The 16,351-nt window shown below is 40.0% G+C and overlaps 1 protein-coding gene across 23 annotated transcripts in view; it reads right to left on the reverse strand.

The window, feature by feature from the left end:
• CTBP1 (C-terminal binding protein 1) overlaps positions 1-16,351 on the reverse strand; it is a 456,292-nt gene that overhangs the window by 17,218 nt on the left and 422,723 nt on the right. For all 23 annotated transcript variants that reach the window (XM_072619949.1, XM_072619932.1, XM_072619941.1 and 20 more), the window contains 2 exons: positions 11,541-11,685; positions 8,959-9,165 (listed from right to left, as the gene is read on the reverse strand). In XM_072619949.1, coding sequence (XP_072476050.1) covers positions 8,959-9,165; positions 11,541-11,685 — 352 coding nt within the window. The remainder of the gene's footprint in view (positions 1-8,958; positions 9,166-11,540; positions 11,686-16,351) is intronic.

Consider the following 16,351-nt stretch of genomic DNA (forward strand, 5'->3'; position numbering starts at 1 on the left):
TATATATATATATATATATATACACTGTGCCTCCATAACAGAAGTACAAGTGCAGTCTCCTCATCAGAAAATGACAAGGCTGGCCTGAGATGACCTAAGGGACACCTAAGGTGTCCCTTCCAACTCTAAACCTATGATCCTATACTCTTGGGCCTCAAAGGCAGAGAGATTCAGTTGGCTGCTGCTCTATTACTCAAGCTTCACAGGACAAAACAGCCCACAGCAGATGCCTAATAAATAACTGTTGTGTGAATGAACAGAAATGGAATATTTCTGGGAGTGAGGCTGGGGTTGTGCATAAGGAAAAGAAGAAGGAATAATGCAGAAAACACTTTAAGTGACATGACCTTTTCTTTGAAAAATGGGCCTTGATCCAATATTGTAGGCATAGAAAACAGGAGAAAAAAACACAACTCTGTAGATAAAAATTACAACTGTGCATTCGTTTAATTGGTACTTGCATTTCCTTAGTTTTGTAACAGAAAAAAATACCCTACTTTGTTTACTTCATTTCCTCAAACCATTTGTTAGAGCACTGACGTCCTGCTTCTTCTGCTTAGCCTCCTGTCTAGGCTGCCATTGAAGAATACAGCTTGGTACAACCAAAGAGTTAAGTGGGTGACTTTGCCCACTTGTCCCTATGACTCCAATTAAAGGAAACTTTTAATTGGAAATGTTAATTGCTTACACAAGGCTGAACTGTACCCATGATAATGCCATTTAAATCCCATCAGTGGCTTGGAATTTGGTGGATGACCCTGGTTTCTTCAACCTCTGACCAAACTCTAAGCACTTCACAGCACCTGCTTCAGTTACCCTAATGGCCACTGGAACAAACTGTTCTAATCTATCTATTCTGCTGGAGGGAAATCTTCACATCCATGGGGTAGACAACCCTCTAATTCCCTGACAGGTCTGAGATCTCCTGGTCACCTTCAATCTGGTTTAGACCGTCTGCCAAGATGGTTCATGGGTGTGGCTGCGGCACATGCTATGGTTTCCTGGAGCCACAGGTGAGAGTTGGATGAATCCGGTGGATACCAAAGGTCACACCAGAGGTGCCCGTTCTCCCTGGACACTCCACACACTACTAACGCATAGGGATAATTCAAATACAAAATCAGATCTGTTCTTCTCCTTCGGTCTAAAATAAGTGATAAATTAAAATTTGCATGATTGAGAGACACAAGTAACTTTTCTTTTTCAAACTGGAAGATGTTTGTTGCCTTCAATTATATTATATATAAAGGGGCAAATAAAAATCAGCATAATCCAGTAAGCAAACACAATGAAAAGAGAAAAGAACAGGAGAAATTTAAATAATTATGAAGAAAATTTCCACACATACAGATCAACTGGAAAAGAGCTTTTGCAGGAAAGGATGCTGTCCAAACTGTAAATAGTAACTAGCTGCTGCTCATGTAAATGAAGCATACTCCTATGCAAAGCAAACTCAACTGGAGTTTGGAGTAGAGGGAGGGGCTTTTTATAAAGTCCCTGAGTACTCAGGAAGAAAGCAGGAGATACTGGGTTTGGATCTATTTCTCTCACTTTCTGCCATTCTAGAACAATGGTCTCAAAAGCGGCAGCCATGGTGTCAAGCCACACGAGTGTATGATTAAACAAACCTTGATTTACCCATTCCCACTAATTATTGTCCCACAGCTCTGTCTTGTACGGTTAAACTCCTTGAGAAAGCCACCTACAATAAATGCTTCCACTTCCTCTGAACTCCTCTGAATTCTGGCTTCCGACCTCATCACTCAACCAAAACTACTCTCTTCAAAGTTATCATGATCTCTTAATTGCCAAATCCAATGGCCTTTTCTCAAACCTCATCCTTCATCACTTCTCTGCAACATTCCCTTTTCCCCAGATTTTTGGGATCCTCTTTTCTGCTGGTTCTGCTGCTGTCTGACCTCTCTTTCTCTGTCTCCTTTGTGGTACCTCATCAGCTCCACAGATTCTAGCACTAAACATTATTTCACCTTTAGCTCATCAATTTAAAATTTCTGTTTTCTGAATAAGCTTTATAACAGACCTGTTTATTGGCACAGCAGTAAAATGCATATAGTTGTAAACACTTAAATAACTATATACATATTGAGGGTATACGTTCAAAAATTTTTATCAGTAAAGGGGCACAATCACAAAAGTTCAGAGCTCACTGCATTAGAGAACCATGAATGGGACTTGGCAGAAGCCGCTGGCTCCTAAAAAGACTTCCAGGGAAAGCCTGTGGTACCAAAGGGGGATCTGTGACACCCATGATGACTCTGAGTTCTTGTCTGTCTTTACTGGGAAAATTAGACGTATGTTGTCTGAAATAACCTATCTCTACAAACTGAAAGCCATGGGTCAAACTTATCTGGTGCTTCGCTGTTAGGAAGGAACAGCAAATCACATTAAAAAGGAGCTTCTATCAAGTGCTATCACAGGGTCGCAGAATGTCAGAGCCAAGAAGCTCTTAGAGAAATCTAGACCAACTTTTAATTTTGTAAATGAGGAAACTGGCCCTAAGAGGTTACAGAGTGAGGTAGACAGTGGAAGAGAAGAGCTGGTATTTATTAGAAGTCAGGGCTCCTTTACATTTTGATGCTTCTCTGATGTACACATTGAGCCCAGTTTCTGATTTAGCCCTTTTACCCCATTCATACATTTGTACTATGAGAACTGATGCTGACCTTGATACTAACAATTCCTCACATTGGAAGAGAGGTGTAAAGCCCCTAGTTTATTGTCTTTACTCAGGCAGAAAGATAAACTTTATAATCATTTTCAACAATAGCAATTCTGGGGAAACCAGATTTCCTATTGAACCCTACAAAAGTCTGAAAATTAAATTCACCCACCTATATACTCAACTCTCCTCCTAAAACCTTACTGTTTTTATTGCTGAGACATACAAATTTGTTCTGTATGTTTCCAAAACTGTTATTTAAATCTGAGAATGAAGCTTTAGAAATAATTAGACATTTTTCAAAGAAGCTAATAAAAGTTGGGTATTACAAGAGGATTCTAGATTTCATCACTTTATTGAAAAGAAGATGAAAAAGAGTCAGAGCTTATGCTTTCTTCTGTTTAAGGACACTAAGAAGAATGCTAATTAATCACTTTTTTGTTCTATACTTGCTTAAAATAATTCACTTCCTTTGGACTTCAGCATGATCCTATTGTATCATATGAATTCTTCAGTGAGTACTGAGAACCAATGTGCCCATCCCTTTACTGGAAGCTGTAAGATAGCTGTGAAATGTAGACTGTGAAACTCTGGGCCTGCCTCTTAGGAATTTACAGTCCAGTTGGGGAACCTCAAGCCCACCCCAGCCCCATCCTGGGAAAACAACCACAACAAGAATAGCCAACATTTTCTAAAGAAAAAACATAAAACTGAACATAAATAAGATCTTTAGTGGGTGTTTCAAATTATAAAGTCTATAAAACTTGAGAGAAGGGAGAGATTGGGGGCATCAGCTGGTAAGTGGGAGAGAGATGAAAATTAAGCTTACAGACAGACAAATATTATGGAGGGGCTAGAAAATCGGTCAGGAGTTTGAGTTTGAGAACAAAGTAGTAAGAAGCCATTTTGTGAAACCACAGAACCATAGCTATAGAGCTGGAAGGGACTGTTGAGGCCATCTGCTACAACCTCCTCATTTTCCCAAGAAGGAAAGTGATATCCAGGGAGGATAGGAAATCTGCCCTGTGTGAGAGATGGCAAAGCTGAGCTCTGAATACTGGCCACAGGACTCGAAACCTCTCTGACCATTATATCTTGGGTGTGGGATTCTTAAACAGAGAGGTCACACATTTAATGCAGTATTTTAAGAGTGCACAAGACGAAAGGAAAATGTTAAAGGGTTCCCTGAAGACCAGTGGAGAGACTGCTACAGTAACCCAGGCACAAAGTGAGGAACTGGCAGAGCTGGCACAAGGCATTTTAATGGCTTTAGGGAAAGGCATAAAAATTAGGTCCTGTTTCTGTTCATCAGTCTCTGAAACTTTCCTTATCAAAAGTCAATTTCTAGACATTATGGAGAACCAAATTCTCTCTGGCATTTAACATACACTCATTTAGAAAGAGCTGCATTATAAAACATCCCCCAGATCCACTTGTATGCGGTTTAACCTGAGTTGGCTGACTTCCTTACTGGTTGTGGGATCTGGACTAAAGTAGCAGGGTAGCAATGAAGAAAAAGGAAGCAATTCAAGAAATACTTTGGAAGAAGAATCAAAAAGACTTGGTGACAAATTAGACAGAAAGAGGCAAAACTGAGGGACGAGACTCCAAGGTTCCAGCGTTAGGACTGGAAGAAATCTGGTGCTGCTGCTTATAATGGCCAGGCACAGTTGGGGGGCTGGGGGGTGTCAGTTTTATAAGGAAGATCATGAGTCTGGTGTTGAACACAGTGAATCTGAAGCTAACAGAAAAAACAAGCATCACTGAAACATTATTTGGAAGGAAGGCAGAGGTGACACTTGCAAACAGACTTGGACATCACTTTGCTTGGATCAAAGGGGGATTTGTTACTGCTTTTGTCTGGCCCTGAGGAAACCATGAAGTGGCCGAGCCTGGCTTGATTTCTAACCACAGATAGCTTCGTTAACTCCAGAAGCTGCCCCAGTTTCTCTGGGATGTTAAAAGCAATTAGTACAGCCATAGTCACTTAATGGCCCAACCTGTTGCTCTCTTGAATGTACTCAAATGAAGTCAAGCGTCAGGGGTAGAAAACCCAACACTTACAGTAATTCACTAAAAGCACCACTACGATTTGATGACTGGCACTTTGAAATATATAACTGCTACTCATTGCCACCACAGTTACCATTCTGTCTGGGTCATCTGGTGTTGGCTAGAAGCCAACTTTGGTCATAGAAGAGGAGACATGAAGGTTGTGGGAGGCAATGATATGAACTGGTGGTAGGTAGAGTGAAAGGTAGATGTGGCTTCTCTGTCACCCTCAAAACAGTGGATTAGGACATGAGTCTCAGCTTTGCCATTCACTATGTATATGTGTGCCCTCCCTCAGATTACTTCCCCTTTCTGGGCCTCAGTTTTCTCATCTTTCAAATGAGTTTGGACTAGAGATTACTAAGGTTTCTTGTGGACCTAAATCTACAATTTATGATCTACACGTTCCATAATCACAGAATCTAAAAAGTTAGAAGAGATCTCAGCAGTCATCTAGTCCAACTTTTATCTGAAAAGGGATCCCCCTTTTGGTATGTAGCATACCAATCAAGTAGTCATTTAACCTTTACTTGAAGGGGAACCCACCACTTCCCTTCCTCCCTCCACATACCCTCAAGAAATCCATTCCAACTTTTGGATAGTTCTAATTGTTAAGAAATGTTTCCTTATATCGAGTATAAATTGTAAATTTATTTTTTTTAACAACTTCTACCCATTGCTCCTAGTGCTGTCCTTCCAGGACTAAGAAAAACAAATTTAATCAAGTTTCTCTTCTCCCAATCTCCTACTTTAGAGATGAAGTATGTAAAGTGTTTCAAGTGTTAGCATTATCACTCCCACAAACCACCAGCTCCCTGCCAATGTTCCACACATAAGAGGGGCTTGAGAAAGATTTACTCAAAGAATGAGCAGAGGAATGAATAGAGTCTTATAGCCAAGGTCCGCTGAAAAGTCTTATTGCCGCCCCTGCAGTAGCCAAAAGGCTGCTACGCAGTTCGAAGCACTGAGCCGAGAGTCAGGAAGGCCTGAATAGGAGCTTAATAAATGCTTGTTCCCTTCGCCCTGGTTTATGGGCTACAGAATTTACCCAGGTGGTGAATCAATTCAATTAACCATGGAAAGCACATGATGAAGTCAAGATCTACCCCTGCCTGACCAGACTCTCCAAGAAGGATGTTATGCATGGAGGATGCATGACAGATAGCATAGACCTTGTCCACAGGTGTCTCTGCTTACAATGAAACTAAGCTGAAGTCAAAACTGATAAATATAGCTGCTCATAGCAACATCAGTTAGCCCTGTGCTAGATGGATCCTGAGCCATCCACTTCAAGGAAATCAAGTGAGTGAACAACATTCTATTACCCCTATATTTAGTCTTGATCAAATGCACACTGTTAGGGTCAGTCTCAAGGTTTCTGTTTTCTCTTGCTTTGTGATAAGATTAGCTTAAATAATAAACTCTCAAAGAGATCCGAGACTCACATCTTCACCAATAAGATGGATTTTTAAGCTAGTCATTGTCTCTAGTGAATTTCTTCAGCAATGTGCCCTTGACTGCAAGCTATTTTACATATTTATTAATGCCCTGAAAATAGTAATTGATGGTATGCATGTCAAATTTGCATATTAGAGAAAGATAGTGAGAATAGCTGTATTTAGTCATGACTGCGGAACAGGGACAGAGCAGTGTCACAAAAACCTAGGGAGGACAGAGTATCCAGAAGAGGATGATCCAGTTTCAAAGACTAAAGAGAGGTCAAAAAAAGATGAGGAATGAAAACAAGATATCCGATTTGGCAATTAAGAGATCACCGGTAATTTTGGAGAGAGCAATTTCATTAGAATGAGGCTGGAAGCCAGACTGCATATGATTTGCAGTCAAATGAGTGAATGGAAAGAAAGCAAAAATCATCATTAGAGATAGCTTTCTCAAGGAGTTTTGGCCAAAAAAGGGAGGAAGAATACAGGACAACACCTACGGGAATAGCTGGGTCAAGGGAGGGTTTTTTTTTAAAGCATGGAAAGACATGGGTGTATTTGTAGGAAGTTAAACATTATTGAGAGGTCACAAGAGGTAAAATGGACAAATGTGATTACATAAAATTAAGAAGTTTTTGCCCAAATAAAATGAATGCAGCTAAAATTAGAAGAGAAGGAGGAAATTGGGGAAAATCTTTGTACTAAGTTTATCTGATAAAGATCTCATTTCTAAGACATATAAGGAACTAAGTCAAATTCATAAGAATAAAAGACATACCTCAAACAATAAATGATCAAAGCATATGAAGGCAGTTTTCAGGGGAAGAAATCCAAGTTACTAATAGCCATATGGAAAAATGGTCTAATTTGCTAACAATTAGAAAAATGCAAATTAAAATAACTCTGACATAGCACTTCACAACTATCAGATGGGCAAAAATGACAAAAAAAAGAAAATGGCAAATGCTGGAGGGACTGTGGGAAAACAGGTACTACTGGTTTACTGCTAGTAGAGCTGTGAACTGGTCTATCCATTATGGAAAAATCTGGAAGCTATTGAATTTTGACCCAGTGATACAACTACTAGGTCTATACCTCAAAGAGATGTTAAAAAGAGGATAAAAGAGGAACTCATATGTATAAATAAAAATAAATAGCAGCTCTGATTTTAGTAACAAAGAATTGGAAACTTGAGGAGGGGTGGTGTCCATCAATTGGAGAATGGCTGAACAAATTATAATATATGAATGTGATGGAATGCTGTTGTACTATAAGAAATGAAGGAGGGTATTCAAGAAACCTGAGAAGACTTATATGAACTGACAAAAAGTGAACTGATCTGAACCAGGAGAACAATTTCTATAACAACAACAGGGTAAACACAGACAATTCTGAGAAACTCAGAAAATTCACTTTTTCCTTAGACTGAAGAATGAAGCACTCAAAATGAAAAAAGAAACCATAGCTAATGAGGGAACTTGTTTTGTTTGATCATACATATTTGTAACAGGTTTTGTTTTTTTGTTTCTTTAATGGTGAGGTAGGAGGAAGTAGGAAGGAGAGAATTTGGAAATGAAAATAAAGGTGAATTTAAAAAGATTTAGTGAAAGGGTAGGGACGATAAATGGGGCATTCTGTTGAAGACAAGAGCAGATGGAATCAAAGGTACACGACGAGAAATGTTACTTGGCAGGGGGATAAATCACTTTTTTGAGAAAAGGGGTGAAGGTGGATATAATAGAAGACATTTGGGTGTTAAGAGATGAAGAGAGGAAAAGAGGGAGCTGTTGGTGAATAGTTCACCTTTTTCAATGAAGTCTGAGACTAGGTCCTTGGCTGAAAGTAGGGGAGAGAGCTGCTGTGAGAGGCTTGGTTTGGAATAACTGATGTCAGTGGGATAATAAATCAATTTAGGGAGGTATAAAAAGGTTGTTGTGCTGCAGTGAAGGCCCAGTTGATACACAGCAGACTGTAGTGGCCCCAATCAGCTTGCTTATGTGATTTTCTTCAACTCTGTTTAGCAGCCCATGAACAGGAATTAAAGGCAGTGGATGGTGGGAATAACCCATGGTTAGGTCTTAACAAGGCATGATGGGACTTGTAAAGCTGAACTAGTTCACCAAGGGGTCCGAACACGGAAGGAAGAAGAATGGAGCCAGTGAAGGGTTGCTGGTCTAGGAAAGAACTGAGTTATGGAGGCACTGAAGGTTGTGGTGAGAAGTGAGTAAAAGATGAGAGGTAAGGAGGCAGAGAAGGCATCACATAATTCTAAGTCTGAGTATGGAAGGGAAACACTCATGGGTGATGGCAAGACAGAGAATATGAAAATCTCTGTGTGTGGCTGAAATGGAAAAGTGACTAGAGAGGAACTGGGAAATTAGCATGTTTTTATATATGATGAAGTCCCTTAGTATGAGAGCAGGAACTAGGGAAAAGAGAAAGACTATGAGCCTAAAGTCACTGAGGAAGAGGAGTGTCCTGAGGTTTGGGAGAAAATAGTCACCAGCATCTTGACTGAGTGATGAAATTGAGATTGAATGAACCTCAAAGAAGAGAGGTTACTGAGTAATAGTTATAGAAAGAGAGCCTGTAAGTGGCAGTGAGAATCATTCTCTAAGTCTCTGTGTTCTTATTTGAAAAAAAAAAAAAATGGAGGGGAGGGGAATTAAGCCAGATAATCTCTTAGGTCCTTTCAAGCTCAAAATTCTCTAATTCCGAAAGATATCAATTTTGAAGAACTGATGAAAATCAAAGTAAAATAACTGGAGTGCCAATGTAACACACCTAATCCAATAATGCCCAAGGTCTCTCCTCGAATCCTGGCAGCTCCAGAAGCAACTTCCCGGATCTGTTCCACACTTTGGACTCTTGTGCCTTCTCGCAATGCCTGGTGGAGCCAAGTAGTTCGTCTATATAGGTTCAGGATGTGGCACATGGTAGAATCTGCAGTCTCTTCTACTGATGCAGCTGGCACATTGCATACTGCAATTCCTAACAAAGGGGAAAAAGCAAGGGAAACACACAAACACACAAACAAGAAATTAGGATTTTTTTTTCCATTCCTTCTAACTTTTCATTTGAAATTAGGGTTCACAAATAAGTGGTTCATCATCAATTCTGAATCTGATTTTGTTCCATAGTGATACAGGTTTTTATCTGGCCATCACCATGATCTAAGAGAAAAGGATCAAACTTTGCATGTAGAAATACAGCCTTTATTCATCTTTTATATACCTATAAGAGTAGTATTCTTATAACTTGGTATACTTCCTATGAAACAACATTCCATTTTATGTGACTTTCAACCAAGTGGAATTTGACTCACTTCTCTGAGTTTCAACATGTGTTCAGTGCCAGAGATGGGAAAACAGAGCTCACTAATTCTGGATGTCTGATCCATCCTTAGGCTTTCCCTCTCTAGAAATTTCATCCATAGACGTTATAGGCATACCCAGATTAAATTGGATATGGAGAAAAAAATTCAGTAAAGCACAGCTCCATCTTCATCAGTCAATTTTTCCTCTTCTTCCATTTCCTCAAGGTCAGTGGTCTGACTCCTAAATGCCTCAGGAACATCAACATTCTATCAAATTAGCAGTGAAACAAATCCAGCAGCAAGTCTGTATTACTGGAACTGTATTTCTAAGTCTGAGTTGCTTTTAGGATTTTTTCCAGGGATAAAAATTTCAAATAATTGGATATTTCAATGACTAAACATGTCTCTTCACTTTCATCATCAAAATCACCCTAAAAAAACATTTAAAAATAAAGTTTGCACGCTCTTCTCAAAGCAGGCCCCGTTTCCAGATTCACTTTCGGTCTAGCTATCAGTTTTGGTTCCAGACCCAATACACAGCCAGGTTGCTGGTCAGATGTGTTACGTGAAGTACATACAATTATGTCTGAATTCAAACAATCAAGCAAAGGCTCTTTACAGAAATGCACACACCAAGAAACAACAAAAAGCTGCACTGGCCGTACTTTCTTTTCTCCATTGATAGTGACCAAATTGTTTCAAGGGCCCTCTTTTTCAAAGGACCTCAAAACAGTCTCCAAATATTCAGGGGGAAAAAAACCTCACCCTAGCCAAGGCTAACGTTCAGCAGCCGATGTTAATTAAGTTCAATAAAAAAAGAAGAACGCTACCTGAATAACGAGCTTAAAACCTATCTTCAAAATGGACTTCTCTTACTTTACCAGGCAGGCCCTTCCTTTGCTTGCCAAGAAAACACAGAATTAATACCGATGGGGTAGACCTAGGTTTTCCCTTCTTTGCTAGGCATTTCTTGTTTCTTAAGTCACAATTTTGCGCCAGTAAAGGAGAAAGAGTTTTTATGGACATCTGATCCTTGCTTCCCTTCTAAAATCAATTCAAATATGACACTCATTTTAAAAATACATTTATTTTTTAGACTTGCCAAATGTGAGAGAATTTTTTTAATCATTTGAGAAAGCTGCCCCAAACTTCATTTTTAAGAAGGCGGGGCGGGGCCCACAGGCCAGGCTATAGAGAAATCAGAAGACACTTAAAAGGCCTCTCTTGAAACAGATAATATACAACAGTGATCATAGTACTTCAAACTGTTATTAGTGGCAAACACTTGGGAGACGTGAACAAAGCCTCATGGCTTTTTAGTCACAGAGGATCTCTGACAATTTTAAATTACATTTAAAGAGCTACAGTCCAAAGGAGGTCCATTCACATCTAAGGGAGAAATGCCTTCCTGGATGATCAGAAACAAGGCCTTTCTCAAACCTTCTCTGAAGGAAGACCCAACAACTCTCCATGTGGACAACAACGAGAAAGGCCAAGACTGCTTCCCAATAAGGATGTAATCTTCACAAACACAGAAAATGAAGGAAGCTCTGGCTAGGATGATTCCTCTAACCTAAGAAGTAAACACAATCACAACAACCAATATAAGCAAATCATTTCAAGAAAGAAAAAACCAGTGACAATCACACTTTTGGAGCTTTGCCTTATGAATCATTCCAAAGTAATGAATAACTATTTTAAAAATTTTCTTAAAAGACTAAGGCCAACTAGGGAGTATGCACCTAACACGCACTGTTTGGCTTTCCAATTTGAGTTTATGTTCCATGTTGCCATAATTGGTCTTCAATAACACTGATGAATTCATTTTATTGTCTGGAGGGAGGACTGTATTGAAGTTTATATTGGAGGCAAAAGGAACTACATAATGTTAATGGACAAGTTCTGTTTTCAAAATGAACCGTTTCTGTGATGCTGATGACACTGAGCTCCCAGTAGGCTGGCACTGTGGTCTACCTAAGCAGGAAAAATTCCCATGCACATATTTTAAAACTGTAAAGGTTCAAATAACAGCTCACTATAACACTCCTACCTAAATCCCCAGCAGACTTGATGTCGATGTTATCAAAACCACTGCCAATTCGGACAATTATTCGAAGAGCTTTGAATTTCTCCAGATCTTCTCGTGTTAAAGTGATAGTGTGATACATCAAGGCACCCACTGCTTCATTTAGTACCTGGAATCAAGGGTATAAAAAAAATCCTATAAATGCTGATTTTTTGAAGACTATCAAAGAGTACAAAATCATCACTAAGATAGGAAAAAAAAGTCTGCTGGCTTAAAAGATTTTCATGAGTCCCACCTACATGTATAAATAGTTGTCTCTGCTACTTTTTTTTTTACCTCTTCTAAGAGCAGTCATGTGTCCATGGCTAACATGCTCACAGCTCACTGAGGACAGGTTGCTATGAAAACCAAATAAAAGGATCCCAACTCTGTCAGAGGTCCATGGCTTGAATTCTACTAGGCTCCCTCCCTGTGACCCCCCAATCCCACCCACTTTCTTCACATTAGACCTAATTATGCTTTTGATGATTGCCTTACTTGACAAAATTTGGCTTTATTATCTTTTTTCACTGGAATTCTGAAACATATAATTTTGAAAGTCACTCAGTTACTAGGGAATCATTCTTATATTAATGTTTTAATTAAATCATAGGATTTTGAGCTGGAAGTCAATGCTCTCATTTTATAGATGAGAAGCTGAGAGACACGGAGTGGAAGACTTACCCAAGGCCACATAGGCATGAAATAACGAGGCTGGGATTGGAATGTATATCTCTAATTCCAAGTCCTATTATATCAGAAGTTGTAATATGTTTAGCTCAGTAACTCAGAAAAAAGGTTGGAGGCAGGAAAACAAAGGACAGCAAACTTTCATTTACTACCTTTTTTGCCCTATTTCCACAGGATCCTTATCAAGACTATGAGCATCTTCTCAAATTGGTCAATTATCACATCTATACCCTCTGAATGTGTCCTAGTTCAACGTGCACTGGGTAAATGTTGCTCATTGTCTACCACAGGCAATGAAGAACTTTTGGACAATCCAGAAAACATTTTCAAATTAAATCCCAGTGCCTCCAGCAATAAAACCATTTCCCATTTGTGAGAATCTTTCCACACTATAGAACTTACAAAGAACCTCTAGCTGATTTTCTGTTCCTCTAGGACAAAGCCAGGATGTGGGTCTAGGGGTTCCAAGAGCCTGCCCCTAGGAGGTGGTTTCTTAAAGATGAAGGAAGGCCTAGAAACTGCTTAAGTCCCTAATTCCTTGTTCGTTTCTTCTATCAGCTATGCCCAGTTCACTGGCTTTCAAACTCTTCAAGTCTAGGACATATGGCAGGATCACAGAAAGACAGAGAGATGCTGGGTTCATGTGCTCTAGGTTCAGGGTGCTAGCTCTGACAAGGAACTTCATGTACTTCTTCCCCACTGAAGCAGCAGAGGCCAAGACCCTTCTAGGTTCATCTGAATCAATCCTGAGGATTTGTAGGGAGGGCCTGGTTTGTGGCAGGGAGGTCTCCTGGCAGCCAAAACTAGTTTTTCTTCCTTGGGCCACAGAAGCCAAGCTAGGTTTAGTTAGAGTAAACATAAGCCAAACAGACCAATAATATTTCTGATGATTGTAAGGGCAGCTCTTTAGGTGGGATGGAAAATTCCTGAAAGCAAGACCACATCTTCTTGATAAAATATTCTGAATTTGTTTTTTTAAAAAGACAAGTGGTGCTACTGGCCTGGCTTTGAGCCATGTCTCAAACAGTAGAAATAGCACAAAGTGATTCATACACAGTTTCACACAACTCCCATTTGCTGAACTCGGGGCAATCTGCAGAATGGCTCAGTCAAGGATAGGACTTCTAGATACGGTCCTTTGGACTAAGAATTAAGCAGCCTTTGTGGCCCCAAGGTGTCTAGCATAGCTGCGTGTTCACGTTGGTTTGGCTCTCATGACCCACGCTTCCCATGCTTTGAGGAAGCACCTTCACTCCTCTTAGACTCTTAACAACTCTATCATTCCCCTGCACAAGTGTTCTGTCCTCCCTGACCTGCCCCCCCTTTCAGATCCTTTTCTGTGTAGTCTCCCCCCAATGTCAAATGCATCTGGTAAACATACACTGCCAGGTATGAGAAAGTGAACTCCTAGAGGGCAAGGACCATTGCTCTTTTTGATTATATTTGTTTTGTATTTAAGGCAGTTAGGAGGTGAAGGATTTGAAGTCAGGAAGATTTAAATTTGAAGCCTGCCTCAGACAAAGTACTAGTCAGTTATGTGACCCACCCAGGGAAAATCCCTTAACCTCTGAAGTGTCCGAATTTCCTCATTTATAAAATGAGAATAATAATAGTACCTATCTCACAATGCGGTTGTAAGGATCAAATAAATTAAAATACGTAAAGCCCTTTGCAAACTCTACAGCACTATATAAATGTTGTGGGCTGCAGTGGATGGAGTGAATAGAGTATCCTGCCTGGAGTGAGGAAGACTCATTATCCTGAGTTCAAATCCTACCTCAGATACTGGATGTGTGATCCTGGGCAAGCCCTTAGTCCTGTCTGCCTCAGTTTCCTCATCTGTAAAATGAGCTGGAGAAGGAAACAGCAAACCACTCCAGTATCTTTGCCAAGAAAGCCCCAACTGAAAAAATAACTGAGTAACAATCCAAATAAATGCCAGCTAAGATAACGGCAGCCAGGACTTAGCCGCAGCCTGGTAAATACGAAACGCTTCACCAACGCTTGTTACATAAGCTAGGCACGATGAAAGCAGCATGCTCATTTTATATTTCTGGGTTTGTTCATTTGCTGTGTGATGCTTACTGCATGGGCTGGGTCAGGCCTATTCCTCTCTGGATCTGGGAGAATCTTTCAGGGAAGGAAAAGAAGCAAAGTGGAGCTGTCAGATGTACAGTCCCTGACATGACACATTCCTGAGTTTAGTTTGAACCTGATTAAAATGTAACTGAGAGATAGCTAACAAAAGAAACATAAACAAAACAGACATTAGACCTTCAAGCTAAGTCAGTACGTGCCCTGCAGTTCTGTGTGGGTGAGGTGCCCTGGATCTGTTTGAGTTTGCCATCACTGATGCAAAGGAAAAAAGAGAGAGACAGATCCTAAGAGAAAGAAGAAGGGGAAGCATTATACTTGGCCAGTGTGGTGAATTTCCAAATGTTGGGTTTAGAAAACAAATGAACCAAGTTGGAAAATGAGAGGACCTGGACTAAAAATGCATTCTTGGGGAAAATCGATGAGTCACAGAATCGCTGCGGAATTTTTCAACTTCAAGCAGCAAGAAGACAAAGATGACGGATGATCCACTTTTAAAAGGAGGCAAATCTAAGACCAACTGACACATACTGGAGCAAAGAGAAGGAAGGAAGAATGCCTAGGATCTGACCTAGAATAGGAAAATGCAAAGTCCTCCAAAGAAGCTCTGGGAGAGGACGTCAAAAATTACTAACCAATGAAAGAGATGATGACCTTGAGGGCAGAGAAGTCAAGTTTAGAGAGGGATTTACCAGAAGGGAGGAGAGAATCACCAGGGGGGCACGTGGCAGGGTCATCAAGAATTGCTAGTGCTATAATATTAATGTCAAAGAGCTCCACTTTCCCCAGCTTAGAGTGGACTAGAAAAGTCCTGCTCAACTGGGAATTTTAGGAATGAGAGTACTTAACTTACACTACTCGAACAAGATCAAAATACAGTTGAATGAGTCTCTGAAGGCTAAAGGGTAGGTTTTTTCAGGGAAGCCACTGGTAGACAATTCTCTAGGGAAAACATCTTATTTTCTAAGGAGCTCCTGCTTATTCTTTACCTAAACTTATAATTCAGTTTGTTCTGTGGAATGCTCTCAGTTCCCAGGTTGAGACAATCATTGGTTAGCATGTCCTGTCAGTCATACTATGGGAAAACATTGCTGCAGAGTTCCTATGCCCCTGACAACTGTGCCAAAATCTAACAATATTATCTTATCAGATAATAATGGTACGAGATTGGTTGATTTTTTTGCTTCCTCAAGAGTTTCTTGCTTGAAGGTACTATTTCATTTTTTGTTCTGAAATCAATTAACATATTTATCCCTGTCCCCAGTAAAGATTTTACAAAAAGAACATAAAATGCAACTGAGTTTTTAGTGCTTGGAAAAAACCTCACATTTTCTATTAAACGCACACAGACACAGACACACACACACACACACACACTCTCTCTCTCTCTCTCTCTCTCCGAAGTAGGACCATTTGAAAATAAATTCCCAAGAGGCACTAGGAGCTCTGGCTAGCCCTAACCATTCAAGAAAAATGATTATAATTCCTGGGAGATATTTAAAACTTCATAGCTAATAGATGAGGGCAGTAAACCACCTCTGACTGACCTGCTTATATCAATCACAAGATTACTAAAGCATTCTGGCTCCAAAGTCAGAGTGCTGAAGAGCTTTCCAATGTACCAAAGTCTTTAAAAGTATAGGAAAGCTTCAAGAAAGACAAAATGGTCCACTTATCTTACGCAGTGCTGTCAGATTAATCTTCCTAACGTGCAACCGTGATCACATCATTCTCCTGCTTTAAAAACAACCCAAAAACCCTACAGTGGTTGCTTTGAACTCTTTAGTTTGACGTTCAAAGCTGGTTCCACCCTAACTTTCCATCCTGACCTCCTATTATTCCTCTTCAATCCACTGCCCTCTCCTCAATAACTAATATATTACCATTGTTACTGGAAAGAATATGTCACCCATATTGAGGACCAACAGAATAACTGACCATCCCGCTGCTCATATAAGGTGTGTTAGAATTAGGTATGTTAGAAAGTAAGCTCTTTGAGGGCAGGGGCAATC

Source organism: Notamacropus eugenii, chromosome 6 (assembly GCF_028372415.1).
Source record: "Notamacropus eugenii isolate mMacEug1 chromosome 6, mMacEug1.pri_v2, whole genome shotgun sequence".
NCBI lineage: Eukaryota > Metazoa > Chordata > Mammalia > Diprotodontia > Macropodidae > Notamacropus > Notamacropus eugenii.